Source organism: Tamandua tetradactyla, chromosome 23 (assembly GCF_023851605.1).
Source record: "Tamandua tetradactyla isolate mTamTet1 chromosome 23, mTamTet1.pri, whole genome shotgun sequence".
NCBI classification, from domain to species: Eukaryota; Metazoa; Chordata; class Mammalia; order Pilosa; family Myrmecophagidae; genus Tamandua; species Tamandua tetradactyla.
The window spans coordinates 36,509,415-36,525,694 of NC_135349.1; the positions used below are offsets into that span (position 1 = coordinate 36,509,415).

Genomic DNA, 16,280 nt, shown 5'->3' on the forward strand with positions numbered 1-16,280 from the left:
TTAGTGAAATATACAATGATAATAGCTATAGCTAACTATGTTGGCATTGTACTAAGTATTTTATAAGCAATTTCTACTTTAATCCTCACGTCAACCCCAGGAATTAGGTACTGTTTGAGATCTACCACATCAGTCACTACTTTCTGTTCACTCAAATTATTAATTCTGGGTTTTCAGGATGTAGAAAAATTGATACGGCTTTGGATTCATGAGATTTATCGGGTCTTCTATGATCGTCTGATTGACCAGGAGGACAGACAGGTTTTCTTCAACATGGCGAAGGAAACTACCTCCAATTGCTTCAAGCAGACCATGGAGAAGGTACGCCAGACTCTGTGATCATTTGGCCTCAGAAATGGTCCCAAATGTTTGACCAAGTTAGTCTCAAGTTCCAGGTTCCATTCCCAGTGGAAATTCACAGCTCTGCTCTCTGAATTGGAAATAGGACTGAGTCAAATAGTCATTTGATTTGATAATGTTTTACCTGGCCTGATTTTGCTTTGCTTTTATTGTAATGTATAAGTTTGGATCCATTCAAAGTGGTTTTCTATATGATATTATTTATAATTTGGTTAAAATACATTTTTAGAGTCAATTAATTTGGGAGTCAAGAAATGAATTGTCAATTTTCATGATTTGATTGAGGCCCCGGTAAAGTGCAAGTGAAAGATTGTCCTGGTATCCCATTTCTGAATATTTTCTTTTTTGATATAAGAAAAGTTATTTTAAGCCTATATATTTACATAACGTAGTTCTGCCTCCATTGCCAAGAAGCTGTGTTCTCTGCATAGCAAAATTGCAAACGTGCTTCATGTTACATTCACACACCAAGTACAGAAGTATTACCAGGTTCTGATATCAGGAAGCATTTAAACATTCTTGCTCGAGGCACAGAGAGTCGAGACCAGGGGTGCACCTACACCTCTGTTCGGTGAAGGAATAACACATAAAATTGATGCCTTCCTTTTACTTTCTTCTCTGGGGATCTTGCAACATGACCATCGATATATTAACCATTTAGTGAACAGGCTGACCCTTGCTTTCACACTCTTTTCCCTGATGTTCTTTTATCAGGGTCTTTAAAATCCTCAGATATACATTTGTTTGTTTGTGTTTTGCGTGGGCAGGCACTGAGAATCAAACCCAGTCTCCGGCATGGCAGGCGAGAACTCTGCCGTCATTGCCCGCCCCATATGTTTGTTTTTAAAACTGTCTGTAAACCATGACTTTTGAAGAATGTACTTAAAGGAAACCAGTACATCTGCTGTTCCCTCCCTCGACACCTCCCATTGCTGTCCTGGGTGGGCCACTGGCCAAATGACTGGCTGAGACTTAACTTCCTCACAGGTCCTCATTCACCTGTCACCCACTGGAAAGATAGTTGATGATAACATCCGCAGCCTCTTCTTTGGAGATTTCTTCAAGTCCGAGAGTGAGCAAAAAATCTACGATGAGATCATAGACCTGAAACAGCTCACCGCGGTGATGGAGCACTACCTGGAAGAGTTCAACAACATCAGCAAGGCCCCCATGTCCTTGGTCATGTTCAAGTTTGCCATCGAGCACATCTCCCGGATCTGCAGGGTCCTGAAGCAAGACAAAGGCCACTTGCTCTTAGTGGGAATCGGGGGCAGCGGGCGACAGAGTGCCAGCAAATTGGCCACGTTCATGAACTCCTGCGAGCTGTACCAGATCGAGATCACGAAGAACTATACCAAGTTCGACTGGCGGGAGGACTTAAAGAAGATCATGCTGCAGGTTGGTGTGGCCAGCAAGAGGACCGTCTTCCTCTTTGCTGACAACCAGATCAAGGATGAGTCATTCGTCGAGGACGTCAACATGCTTCTGAATGCAGGCGACGTGCCCAATATCTTCCCTGCCGACGAGAAGGCCGACATTGTGGAGAAGATGCAAATAGCGGTCAGGACAGAGGGAGTGAAGATCAAAGTCACTCCCCTTTCTATGTATAACTTCTTTATTGAGAGGGTGAAAAAGAACCTGCACATTGTCCTTGGTAAGAAGCAGCAAACCCAGTTCGACTTGTTTCCTCCAGGTGTGTCAGCATCTTTTGAGGGTCCTTAGCTCAATCCCCTTACAAGGGTCCCAGGGTTGACCCACCCAAGACACCAGCCCAGAGGTCAGTGCCTGGAGTTCCTCTGGCTACTCCTACTCTCCTGAACAACTATTTTAAACTTCAATTCTCTAAATTCTCCGCTGACCTTTCTCCTTTACCCAGCAGCTTCACGGAATACCTTCTGCTGCTGTTCTCTCTGTGAAGGACACCTTCATCAATCTGGAAACCTAGAAGTTGTGATTATTACCTCTCTCTCTCTCATTACCAAGTCCTGTTTATTTTTACCTCCTAGATAACTCACATATCTATCCACTTATCTCCATCTTATCCAAATTAGATAAAGTTACCATCATCACGCCAAGACCTTACCTCTGCAACCTTCTAACTGTTCTTTCTATCCACTCTTGTCCCTTCCAGAACTTTTTGTTCCCCTGAGCCAGGATGATTTTTTCCCATTTATTGCAAATATCATCTCACACACACACACACACACACACAACTTAAATGTCTTCTTATTAAGATAAAGACCAAAATTCTTAATGTGGTCTTATAAGCTTCCCTGCCAGATTACCGTCTCCTCTCAAACCTCTCTCTCTGTTCTTCAGCTGCCCTGATCTCACAGTTCTACCATGCTCCATCATGCTTCCTCCTACTATGATGAGACTAAAGAACCAATGAAAATAGGATTTGGGATAAAACCTGAACTTTTAGTCAAATAGAGACGGGGTCAGAAGCAAGCCGGTGGCCCCCATAGCATCTTCTATAAGAGCTATGGTGTGTCCATCACTCCCTATTGTTTATGAGTCAGTACAAATATAGCAAGTGTATCAAAGGGCTCAAACCATCCTGATTAAGTGACCAAAAGGGTCTGGAAGGAAAAACAGTGGGTATAGGAGATCAGTTACAAAGCTGTGGCAGTACACTGAGATCCCATCATAAAAGTACATGAAAATAGCCCATGGTCCTCCTGGCTATTCTTGATTTCACCCCTGGAGTACCAATAGAAACATGACCCCTCCTGCCCCACCTGTCTACCTACCTACCCATTGGGGTCTCCCTGCCTTGGAAGAAGGGAACTAACAAAGTCTACTTTTCATAAGCCATGAGCCCAATAGGGGATGCCTTCCGGAACCGCCTGCGGATGTTCCCTTCGCTGATCAATTGCTGTACAATTGATTGGTTCCAGTCCTGGCCCACAGATGCCCTGGAGTTGGTGGCCAACAAATTCCTGGAAGATGTGGACCTGGATGACAACATTCGGATAGAGTAAGTGTTAGCTGCATTTTAGTACCTCAACCAAATATTCCAAATTGGAAATCCGGATGATGGCTCTAATTTTCTGGTTCTTTTAAAGATTTCTCAATTTGCATATGGAAAAAGTCTTGTACTTCTAAATCAAATCAAATTTAACTATATATTTAATAAAACATCTTTGCTGAAAAAGAATAAAATCACATTCTTTAGGATTATCCTGGAGATGCAGTTGTCAGAGTTATGAGGCCCTGGATTTGATAATATAGCTATTTCGGTAGTCTTAGATCATGCTTTCTCAACAAGGGCAGTATTGTTGCCAAGGGGACAAAAAAATTGGTTCTTACAGGGTGAAAAAAATCTTAATCTTTTGTGGATAAAGTACAGATAAACAAAAGCCCTTAATTTTGGCTAGAGTAAGGGAAGATGTGAGAATGTTGACCATCCTGGTGTTCCGTGAAGGCAGGGATGATGTCACCTGCCTTACCTACCTGTGTGTCCTCAGTGCCTAGCAGGTGAGCTCAATTAGTGCTTATTAGGTGAATGAATGAAAATTGAAGAAGTAACCAGGTCAGAGGCTGATGGTCTTAAATTTCGTTGTGAAAACATCGAACTTTATTGTCTAGGCTAGAGACTCCTTAACCTAGGTGATGGGGGAAAAGTTGGATCTGCATTTTCACCAACGTCCAACTGAAGGTATTTTGGATTTCTTTCCATGACGAATGTAGGCAACAAACCCCAGTAGGATTAGCAGAACCTGTGACTTTGTCATCAGTAGGAATCACAGTTATGTCATAACTCATTCAGTCAGTACATCATTTCCTTGGAAATGTTGCTAGTTCTTACTCCTGTGGTTCAATATTGTAATTCAATGTTGGAGTCAGCACACTCTGGCCCACATACCAAATCTTGCTGACAACCTGTTTTTACAGGTAAAGTTTTCTTGGAAATGACCACACCCACTCATTGGTGTATTGTCTGTGGCTGCTTTCACCCTCTAGTGGCAGAGTTGAAACATTGCGACAGATGCAGCGTGGCCCCCAGATCCTCAAATACTTAAAGTCTGACCCTTTACAGGAAAAGTTTGCCGATCCCTGATGTAACGCTTCAGTAGAGAAGCACATATATTACTATATCTCAGATTTGGTTTTGAAAACCCTGATTCAATACAATTGTTTTCCTCTGTAATCCTATGTATCTTATTTTATGCATTTAAAAACATTATTTTGCAAAGTTCAGAGGCTTCACCTGACTGCCCAAAGCTAAGAACTCCTGGCAATTCATCAAAGGGATTAGCAGTGGAGATGCCTTGATCAAAGATCTTTGAGTCCTCCCCCATCCCTCTCTCACCTGTGTGTTGACCTGTCTTCAGAAAAATTTGGACTTTAATAGGCCGTTTCAGCATGTGCGTTCTCACCCCCTCATGTCTGCTGCCAAAGCCGTGCTGGATCTTTCTAGAGGAAGCTGGGTCCTGCCTAACTGCCTCCGTGCCCTTGGCAGGGTTGTCTCCATGTGCAAATACTTTCAGGAGAGCGTGAGGAATCTGTCGCTTGATTATTACAACACGCTTCGCAGACACAACTACGTGACCCCCACCTCCTACCTCGAGTTGATTCTGACCTTCAAGGCACTCCTGAACAGCAAGAGGCAGGAGGTCGATATGATGAGAAACCGCTACCTGGCAGGTCTGCAGAAACTCGATTTTGCAGCTTCACAGGTAAGCAGCTCCTGAAACACAACGGGAACAGGATTGGGTGGAGACAAGTACGATGCTCAGCCAGGTGCTGCATTTAAGGGGATAGAAATACAGACAGCATCTGACCCTGCATTTACATAGCTCACCTCACCCGCTTCTGGACCTGAAAGATCATAGCTTTATTTAAAATTTTGATATTTTGTTCATCATGGAGTTTTTGCATTGTTTAATTTTTTAAATATTGCGTTGAGACGATTTATCTTGAGTACTGAGCTTTTGAAATTTCCTTGTTCTAAGCTCAGAGACTCTCGGTGGGGAATTGGGCAAGATGAAGCAGTGGCTAAGAACTAGGCTTTGTGGAGTCAGACAGATGGACCTTACATTTCAGCTCTGCAGCTTACCAGCTCTGGAACCTTGGACATGTTCTTTCACCTCTTTGGGTCTTGTTAAGATCTTCTTAAAAAGGGGATAAGGATGATTTTTACTACATAAGGCTGTTATGAGGGTTGAATGAGCTGTACAAGCACAGCGCTTAGCAAAATGTCTAGCAACTTGCCCACCATGATGCAGGCTCAGTAGTTGCAGCCAAAATTGAAACTCAGATCTGCTGGACTCTAGCACCTGGCTTCCTAAGCAGGTCAGCCTGCTGTGCTTCTTACACTGCTGGGGGCGGGGGGGAGCAAGGTCAAGAAGCTCTCTCTAAATACTTGAAAGCTATTCCTGTGTATCAGAGCTGCCTTAGATAAAGGCAGAATTGAAACCAGCAGGCTAGAACTGCAACAGGGTAAATTCCAACTCTTCATCAGGAAAATCTTATGGGTTTGGTTGTGTGAAAAAAGGCAGGACTCCTCTGAGAGACGTGAGCTCCTGCATCGTTAGAGGTATTCAGAGGCCAAAAATCCACTTGGCGGAATAAAGCAAATCAGACTGTTGGGAAAAAATAGCCTTGAAAGTTCTTTCTTTCCCAGGTATCTCAGCCTTGTATGTTTTCCTTCATGGCTTAAAATAAAGGTAGCTATTTTGTACCTCGCTTTTGGTCTGTCTCTCCCCGCTGCCAACACTAGACTATAGATTCAACCAGCAAGGAAACTGTGTCTATTTCTTTTTATTATTTTGGTTTACCATTATATGTCTCGTGCTTTAGCACAGCGCCTAGCAACTACAACACAGAGTATGAACTCAATAACTAAGTGTTGAAAAATCAAAGAGATAAGCACCACAGACAAATGTATACCCAACACCATGTCAAAATCATGAGGAGCTATTTTTCTGCATTTATTGTAGGTTAGCTGAGCATTTCAACTCTTGCCAACTTTTATATTCTCAGCATTGATGTAGCTCGCCCTGGTCTCCTCTGTTCCCTCTCTCCTTGCAAGGTGGCTGTCATGCAAGTCAAACTAACGGCCCTCCAACCTCAACTCATTCAGACTTCTGAGGAGACTGCTAAGATGATGGTGAAAATTGAAGAGGAGACGAGAGAGGCTGATGCCAAGAAACTTCTCGTGCAGGCAGATGAAAAAGAAGCCAATGCTGCTGCTGCAGTTGCTCAAGGGATTAAGGTATAAAAAGCTGAGAGGTAAGTCAGGAAACTAACATTTTCTGGACTAGTCCTTTATCTCACAGTCCTGTGGAATGTGGGTGGTCATGCCCAGCTCACAGATAAGAAAAGTGAGGCTCAGAAAGAGAGGATGACTTGCGTATGCCGCATAGCTAGTGATGAAGTAAGTCTCTCTGACACCCAGCCCTGTACAGGAAGCATTACTGTATCGTAATATTCCCCATCTCACTCAGCATCAAGACCTACAAGTCCCAACATGACCTGACCTCGTCTGCTGCTGTTTTCCCCCTGGTCTCTCTTCTCAGGCCATGCTGGCCTCCTTGCTATTCCTTAAATTAATGCAGATCAAGCACTCACCCTAGGGCCTTTGCACTGGCTGTTTCCTCTACCCTGAATACCCCTCTCTCCAGATATCCACAGGGCTGTCTCCTTCTCCTCTTTCATGTTTTTCCTTAAATGTGACAGGTATATCTTGGGTGTGGAATAAATATTTGTTGAATGACTAAATGTTGAACCTAGAGGACCCCCATCTGAAAGTGATGCTTGTACCCAAAGAAAGAATAGTCCTGGGAAAGCCTTGGCCTGCATTCCACTATTAGAAGAAAATCTGATTAATACTGATGTAATGTGATGTTATGTCACATCCTCTAGTATGTTAAACTACACGATTCCATTGAGTATCACAACTACCTTGAGACTTGGAAATGATGGGTATCAATATTTAAGAGTCAAAAACATTGAGGTTCAGTGTTGAAATGACTAGGCCAGTGTCACACAACTAGATTGTGGGATTAGAAACCAAGGCTTGTGGCACTTAGCTTAAAGTTCTTGTTCCTGTGCTCCCACTTAGCAGTTAGAAAAATATGTCAACTGTTGGTCAGATAAAGGTCTTGAACAAAAAGTAGGCTGTGTCTGACTTCTATGTGAAATAGGTCATGACCATTTTCTTGTAGAGGACAGGCCTTCCAGACTGGCTTCTCTTCAGTGAGTCCTGAGGCCTGGCCTCTTGTAGATTTGCCTGGGGTCCCATCCCTGGTGTCAGAGATACACAGTTAATGCCTAGACAGTGGAGCTGGTTCACTCCCAGTCCCCATGGCACAGGCAGGAGGCAAATGGAACCATGAAAGATGGTGGCTGCGGAGCACCATCATGTGGCAGGTGATTTGCCGGTCTATAACAAATGATAATAATAACTACACCTTGCTGGCACCATGGTGGTTTCTCTGGTATTCTTTCATTTAACAAATATTTATTGAGCATCTACTATGTGCTGGCTCTGTACTAGGCAGTGGGGAAAGAGGATTGAACAAGAAAGACAGAATTCCTTCCATCTTGGAGGTAATATTCTGCTCGAATTGCAATACCTTTTCTCATCCTAACAGGCCTGCCTGCAAGGCCAGTGGTATTACTCCTGGTTTACAGATGAGGACATCATGATACAAGGGCTTCCATGACTTGCCCAAGGTTATGCAGCTATGAAGTGACTAAATCAGGATTCAAACCCAGTGCCATCTGATTCCAAAGTCCTTGCAATTTATCATTATTCTAGGAGTTACGAATTAGCAGCTAGGGAACACACATATACTGAGACAGCATTTTTTTTTTTAATGAGACAGTGAGCAATATTTAAAAATCAAGAGATTTCAAATAAAAATTCTGAATTTTCAACCTTTAGTTAAAAAAAAAAAACAGGCACTTTGGCAGCATTGTACCTGTATTCCCATGGAGCACCATCTGTGGCACTAAACAGATGCTGCCCCAGCATGTTCCATTTCACCAAAGCCCCAGCCAGCCTATTCCCGCTCATGCCACCAGCCTCCTGGCTCCTGAAGGCACATGGATTTGCAACTCCTTCATGGTTCTATTCTAGAACCAGACACACCAGGACTCAACTTTTGCTCTGCTCCTTTATAGCCTTAGTTTTCCTATCTATAAAATGGGCACACTTAGAGGAAAACATGTGAAGTTTGTAGCATATATCCCGCACATAGGGCTATGTTAGCATGTAGCATATCTACATATAACATATCTACATATAACTTTATATAGCAGGTCAGTGTTAGCTATTGCACAAAACAGTTTTTCTTTGCCTGTACTAAGTCGACTTGCCTGTTTGATAAAAGCCAGGCTCTGGCCACACCGGGGGTGTGGTAAGGAAAGGGGAAAATCACACCCAGGATTCCACTCCTGGAAGCAGTGACTTGTGAAGCAGGAGAGAGGGGAAGCTTGCACACACAGGGTTTGCTAGGAGATCACTCAGGGCTCCCCACCACACCCACTCTGGGGCAACAACTGCCACCTTGGGTTTCGGTGCAAAGGGTGAGGTTTAATGCCCTGCCACTCTCCCTGGGTCCTGGGAGAGACATCCAGGCGGTAACTCAGGGGCAGAAGAAGCTATCCAGAGAGGAGAAGTCGATGCTTTTTCTGCTGATTTCCTAGGACTTCCATGAGGGCCAGAACCTTTCAGCCCTTTGGGCTGCAATGCTTCCTCCACGCAAGTACTGCTCATTTTCTCTGCCCTCCTCACACCCCTAGAAACAAGACCGAGTAGGGGAGCACCCAGGGTGGGGTCTTACCACAAAGCTGGGGCTTGACGATGTGAGTGGAACCTGCGATGGGACAGTTAGGAGACTGGAAGGAAAGGACACGATGCACAGGCTCAATGCTGCCCTTAAAGTGGTCGATTCCTTCTAAGCTGGTGGATCATTTCTTTTCCCACTAATGAAGATATTAAATGCTGACAGAATTACTGCAGATCTGATGACATTTCGTTAGAGCCCAGGGTACTGCTAGCCTCTCAGACAGCCCCGTTGCTCTTTGCACTGCGAAACCACAAAGGTCATTTTAAATGAGGACGTTTTTGTGATAGAAACATAAATTGTGGCAGTAATGACACGTGCAAAATAACTTTTGAAAACTCAGTTTTAACACCTTTTCATTTTTCCACGGTTCTTTCCGATCCTTGTCCGTACCGTGGATAGTTTTATAGTATTGCAATCACAGCTAATTGTGATTTATATCACGCCTTCCCCCGCCCCCGCCCCACTGTATTCTTTATTAGAACAGAGTTCCCATATACCCCCCAAATACGCATACATGCCCATGGTTTTCCCTAGATTAATATTTTGCATTAGTGTGATACCTATGTTTCTACGTCTGAAACAATATTTTTATAATTATATTAGTAACAGTAGTCTATAGTTCACATTAGTTGTACAGTTCTATGCTTGTGTGTTTTTATATTTTTATTCTGGTAACGTAAATACAACCTAAAGTTTCAGGGACGCAACTCAGTGCTGTCAATCACATTCTCACCACCACCTAGTACCAAAACGTTCCCATCATCCCAAAGAGAAACTGTACCAATGAAGCATTAACAATCCATCCCCCACCCACACCCCTGCCCTGGCAACCTGTATTCTAGCTTCTGACTCTATGAGTTTGCTCATTCTAATTATTCCATATCAGTGATTCATACAATATTTGTCCTTTTGTGTCTGGCTTATTTCATTCAACACAACGTCTTCAAAGTTCATCCGTGTTGTCACATGTATCAGGATTTCATTCCTTTTAATGTCGAATAATACCCTATTGTATAGCTATTCCATATTTTATGTATCCATTCATCCACTGATGGACACATGCGTTGCTTCCACTTTCTGGCAATTGTGAATAATGCCACTATGAACATCAGTGTACAAATGTCATAGACCCTTTATTCCCACTTAACATCCTTTCAACAAATATTTTTCCAAAATATCATATAATCATTTTAATGACCGTTTTAAGGAGGCACCTCACCCACAAAGTAGCCCTTCCCCTATTGGACATTGAGGTCTACCTGCCCTTCCCCTTGGTTTTCAGTGTTGCAATGTGTAAACAGGAGTTTCTCAACAAAGCTGTACGTCAGAATCACCCATGGAGTGTTAACAGCTGCAAATGCCCAGACCCCACCCAGACTGAATGAATCAGAATCTCTGGGTGTGGCACCGGACCGTGAGGGTGTTCTAAATGCTCCCCGCTGCCTCTGATGCACAGCAGTGCTGAGAATCACTGTTACAGATAGTGATGCAACTAGGGGCCTTTTTGAGTCACTTGAAAGGTACTCACTCCAAGACGGAGCTGGAAACCAGCCCTGGCCCCCTTGAAAAAAAGAGCCAAGCGACGAGACCACTGGAAGGCATGAAACCTGTGTGGGCCACTGGTTGTCAGGCACATGATAAAAAAATAATATGGGATTATCAGTGTGACACCACAGGCGCCTGGAATCATTGAAATTCACTGGGAATCCAAAGCTGTGGTTGAGCCAACACCTTTGGTGTCCTCTGCCTCCAAATCATTCTGAAGCCAACCAGGAGAAGCAGGAAGAACAGGTTTGGGTTCTTTCACTTGCTTTGCAGTCTGGTGAACGTCCGGGGGTGATGAGGAGCTCTACTGAGTTGCCCTCTAAACTGAGCATTTATTGCTGTCTGAAGCAGGACATTCCATTTTGATGTTGCAGACATCTGGCATGGCTCTGTTTTTGGGGGGTGAGGGGTGGGAAGGAACTTGCTTTAATATAATGCAGCCAAATAAAACAATGCTGCAAGTTTATAAGAAAAACAGACAACCTGAAATAAAAGGACTGTGACACTGACACGCACATATACATATGCGTGAGTGAACACACAGGACACGCAAGAAAGTTTGCAGGATATAGAGATTTCAACACCTGCTTGCTCTATGTTTTCTGATTGAAGTTCTCTTGTCACATTTTACTTTAATCACGCTGTGTAATCAGCCTCAGATTCGGGGAGCTGACCAAGAAGTCACTGCAAGGGGAGCCAGGAGCACAAGGCTGGAGCTTGACTCTGTGACTAACCAGCTGTGTGACCTTAGCTAATTCATTTGCCTCCTGGAGACCTTGTTTTTCTTTTTCTTTTTACTTTTTTCTGTTTTTAAACTTTTTATTTTACTAGCAGATACAACTCAAAACTTCCCATTTTAACCACTTTAAAGTGTGCAGTTGAGTGGTGTACGGAACTGAGAACATTTGCAATATTGTGCTCCCACCAACAACATCTACGACTTCATCTCGATTGCCTAACTTATTAAGCAATAACTTCTTCCCCTCGTCCCCTGGCCCCTGGCAACCTGTAATCTACTATCTGTCTCTATGAATATGCTAGTCTAGGTATTTCACATAAGAGAGTTGGTACAATATTTGTCTTTTTTGTGTCTGACTCTTTTCACTCAACATGGTGTCTTCAAGGTTCATCTGTGTTGTCACACGTACCAGAACTGCATTCTTCTTTTTTTTTTTTTGCATTCCTTTTTATGACTGAATAATATTCCATTGTGTGTATATACTGCATTTTGTTTATCCCGTCATCTTCTGATGAACACTTGGAGTTGCTCCCACTTTTTGGTCATTGTGAATAATTGCTGCTGTGAATATTGGTGTGCAAATATCGCCCAAGTCCCTGCTTCCAATTCTTTTGGCTACATACCAAGAATAGGACTGCCAGGTCATACAGTAATTCTGTGTTCAACTTTCTGAGAAACCTCCAAACTGATTTCCGTAGTGGCGGCACCATTTTACAATCCCACCAACAGTATCTAAGTGTTCCAGTTTCTTTGCATCCTGACTAACACTTGTCATTTTTCCGTTTCTTAAATAATAGCTATCCCAGTGAGTGTGAAGTGGTACATTAATGGTTTTGATTTGTATTTCCCTGATGACCAATCTCATTTTTCTTTTTGTCAGAATTTGCCAATCAGACTACTAAATGAAGTAAAGGTCCCTTCCAGTTCTAAAATCCATTATAATGTTATGATTTTTGATTTTTTAAGGTGAGAAATAATTTGCACGCCATTAATAGACATCCTTTAAAATTATAGGTCAGTGGTTTTTAGTATATTCGACTAAGTTATGCAACCGTCAACTCTATCTTATTCCAGAGCATTTTCATCACCCCCCTAAGAAACCCTGTACCCACTAGCAACCACTTTCCATTTCCTTTGCCCCTGGCAACGACTAATCTACTTTCTGTCTCTATGGCTTTACCTGTTCTGGGTATTTCACATAAGGAAATCATACAATATGTGATTTTTTTCATTTAACATAATGTTTTCAAGGTTCATGCATGTTGTAGCATGAATCAATACTTCATTCTTTTTTACGGCTGAATAATAGTCAGTTGTACTAATTTTGTTTTTAAATAACAATGGGACTTCCGGAGAAGATGGCGGCTTAGTAAGACGCGCGGGTCTTAGTTCCTCCTCCAGAACAGCTACTAGGGGAGTAGAAACGATACAGAACAGCTCCCTGAACCATGACAGAGATCAAGAAGACAGCGTACCCCATTCTGGAACGGCTGACTGGCTGGGAGAACCCGCTCCGGTGAGATTGCCGAGGGCCGCGGGCTTCCCCGGGCCAGGGCGGAAGGTGGCCAGAGTCCCTCCCTCCCTCCTTCCTGGACCGGTTGGGAGAATTGGACAGGCGGTCCCCTCAAGCCGCAGCGGCTGGCGTCCCACCACGCGCGGCCCCCCAGACCAGCTGGGAGATTTGGATCGGAGATCCCCAGGCCGCGGAGAATGGTGACCGGGGGGTCCCTTCCAAACACGTGGCTTCCCGGTCCGGCTGGGAACGGTGCACTATCCCGGGCCACGGCGACTGGCGCCCTCCCACCACGCTTGGCACCCCGGGCCGGCTAGGAAATTCGGACGGGCGCTCTCCCGGGCCGCGGTGGCCGGCGACCCTCCCCGCGTTCGGATCCCCGGGCCGGCTGGGAGATTCGGATTGGCACTCTTCCAAGCCGCTTCAGCTGGCGAACCCCCCCCCCCCCATGGCGAGAGTTTTCCAAAGTTAAAGGACCCACAGCACCTTTTACTGGTGGGACCTGCAGACAAACAAGTGCCACGAGCGCCACCTACTGGGCAGGATAAGAAAAACAGAACCCAGAGATTTCACAGAAAAATCTTTCAATCTGTTGAGTCCAACACCCAGGGAAATCTGACTAAATGCCCAGACGCCAGCAGAAGATAATGGATCATGCTCAGAAAATTGAAAATATGGCCCAGTCAAAGGAACAAACCAATAGTTCAAATGAGATACAGGAGCTAAGACAACTAATGCTGAATATACGAACGGAAATGGAAAACCTCTTCAAAAACGAAATCGATAAATTGAGGGAGGACATGAAGAAGACATGGGCTGAACAAAAAGAAGAAATAGAAAAACTGAAAAAACAAATCACAGAACTTATGGAAGTGAAGGACAAAGTAGAAAAGATGGAAAAAACAATGGATACCTACAATGATAGATTTAAAGAGACAGAAGATAGAATTAGTGATTTGGAGGATGGAACATCTGAATTCCAAAAAGAAAAAACAATGGATCCCTACAATGATAGATTTAAAGAGACAGAAGATAGAATTAGTGATTTGGAGGATGGAACATCTGAATTCCAAAAAGAAACAGAAACTATCGGGAAAAGAATGGAAAAATTTGAACAGGGGATCAGGGAACTGAAGGACAATATGAAGCACACAAATATACATGTTGTGGGTGTCCCAGAAGGAGAAGAGAAGGGAAAAGGAGGAGAAAAACTAATGGAAGAAATTATCACTGAAAATTTCCCAACTCTTATGAAAGACCTAAAATTACAAATCTAAGAAGTGCAGCGCACCCCAAAGAGAATAGACCCAAATAGGCGTTCTCCAAGACACTTACTAGTTAGAATGTCAGAGGTCAAAGAGAAAGAGAGGATCTTGAAAGCAGCAAGAGAAAAACAATCCATCACATACAAGGGAAACCCAATAAGACTATGTGTAGATTTCTCAACAGAAACCATAGAAGCTAGAAGACAGTGGGATGATATATTTAATTTACTAAAAGAGAAAAACTGCCAACCAAGACTTCTATATCCAGCAAAATTGTCCTTCAAAAATGAGGGAGAAATTAAAACATTCTCAGACAAAAAGTCACTGAAAGAATTTGTGACCAAGAGACCAGCTCTGCAAAAAATACTAAAGGGAGAACTAGAGTCAGATACGAAAAGACAGAAGAGAGAGGTATGGAGAAGAGTGTAGAAAGAAGGAAAATCAGATATGATGTACATAATACAAAAGGCAAAATGGTAGAGGAAAATATTATCCAAACAGTAATAACACTAAATGTTAATGGACTGAATTCCCCAATCAAAAGACATAGACTGGCAGAATGGATTAAAGAACAGGATCCTTCTATATGCTGTCTACAGGAAACACATCTTAGACCCAAAGATAAACATAGGTTGAAAGTGAAAGGTTGGGAAAAGATATTTCATGCAAATAACAACCAGAAAAGAGCAGGAGTAACTATACTAATATCCAACAAATTAGACTTCAAATGTAAAACAGTTAAAAGAGACAAAGAAGGACACTATCTACTAATAAAAGGAACAATTAAACAAGAAGACATAACAATCATAAATATTTATGCACTGAACCGGAATGCCCCTAAATACGTGAGGAATACACTGCAAACACTGAAAAGGGAAATAGACACATATTCCATAATAGTTGGAGACTTCAAATCACCACTCTCATCAATGGACAGAACATCTAGACAGAGGATCAATAAAGAAATAGAGAATCTGAATATTACTATAAATGAGCTAGACTTAACAGACATTTATAGGACATTACATCCCACAACAGCAGGATACACCTTTTTTTTCAAGTGCTCATGGATCATTCTCAAAGATAGACCATATGCTGGGTCACAAAGCAAGTCTTAACAAATTTAAAAAGATTGAAATCATACACAACACTTTCTCGGATCATAAAGGAATGAAGTTGGAAATCAATAATAGGCAGAGTGCCAGAAAATTCACAAATACATGGAGGCTCAACAACACACTCTTAAACAACAACTGGGTCAAAGAAGAAATTGCAAGAGAAATTAGTAAATACCTAGAGGCGAATGAAAATGAAAACACAACATATCAAAACTTATGGGACGCAGCAAAGGCAGTGCTAAGAGGGAAATTTATTGCCCTAAATGCCTATATCAGAAAAGAAGAAAAGGCAAAAATGCAGGAATTAACTGTCCACTTGGAAGAACTGGAGAAAGAACAGCAAACTAATCCCAAAGCAAGCAAAAGGAAAGAAATAACAAAGATTAGAGCAGAAATAAATGAAATTGAAAACATGAAAACAATAGAGAAAATCAATAAGACCAGAAGTTGGTTCTATGAGAAAATCAATAAGATTGATGGGCCCTTAGCAAGATTGACAAAAAGAAGAAGAGAGAGGATGCAAATAAATAAGATCAGAAATGGAAGAGGAGACATAACTACTGACCTCACAGAAATAAAGGAGGTAATAACAGGATACTATGAATAACTTTACGCTAAAAAATACAACAATTTAGATGAAATGGACGGGTTCCTGGAAAGACATGAACAACCGACTTTGACTCAAGAAGAAATAGATGACCTCAACAAACCAATCACAAGTAAAGAAATTGAATCACTCATTCAAAAGCTTCCTAAAAAGAAAAGTCCAGGACCAGACGGCTTCACATGTGAATTCTATCAAACATTCCAGAAAGAATTAGTACCAACTCTCCTCAAACTCTTCAAAAAAATCGAAGTGGAGGGAAAACTACCTAATTCATTCTATGAAGCCAACATCACCCTCATACCAAAACCAGGCAAAGATATTACAAAAAAAGA

The 16,280-nt window shown here is 42.6% G+C and overlaps 1 protein-coding gene across 2 annotated transcripts in view; it reads left to right on the top strand.

The window, feature by feature from the left end:
* DNAH3 (dynein axonemal heavy chain 3) overlaps positions 1-16,280 on the top strand; it is a 220,557-nt gene that overhangs the window by 169,197 nt on the left and 35,080 nt on the right. For both annotated transcript variants that reach the window (XM_077141603.1, XM_077141602.1), the window contains exons 47-51: positions 178-321; positions 1,348-2,014; positions 3,175-3,340; positions 4,826-5,042; positions 6,398-6,580. In XM_077141603.1, coding sequence (XP_076997718.1) covers positions 178-321; positions 1,348-2,014; positions 3,175-3,340; positions 4,826-5,042; positions 6,398-6,580 — 1,377 coding nt within the window. The remainder of the gene's footprint in view (positions 1-177; positions 322-1,347; positions 2,015-3,174; positions 3,341-4,825; positions 5,043-6,397; positions 6,581-16,280) is intronic.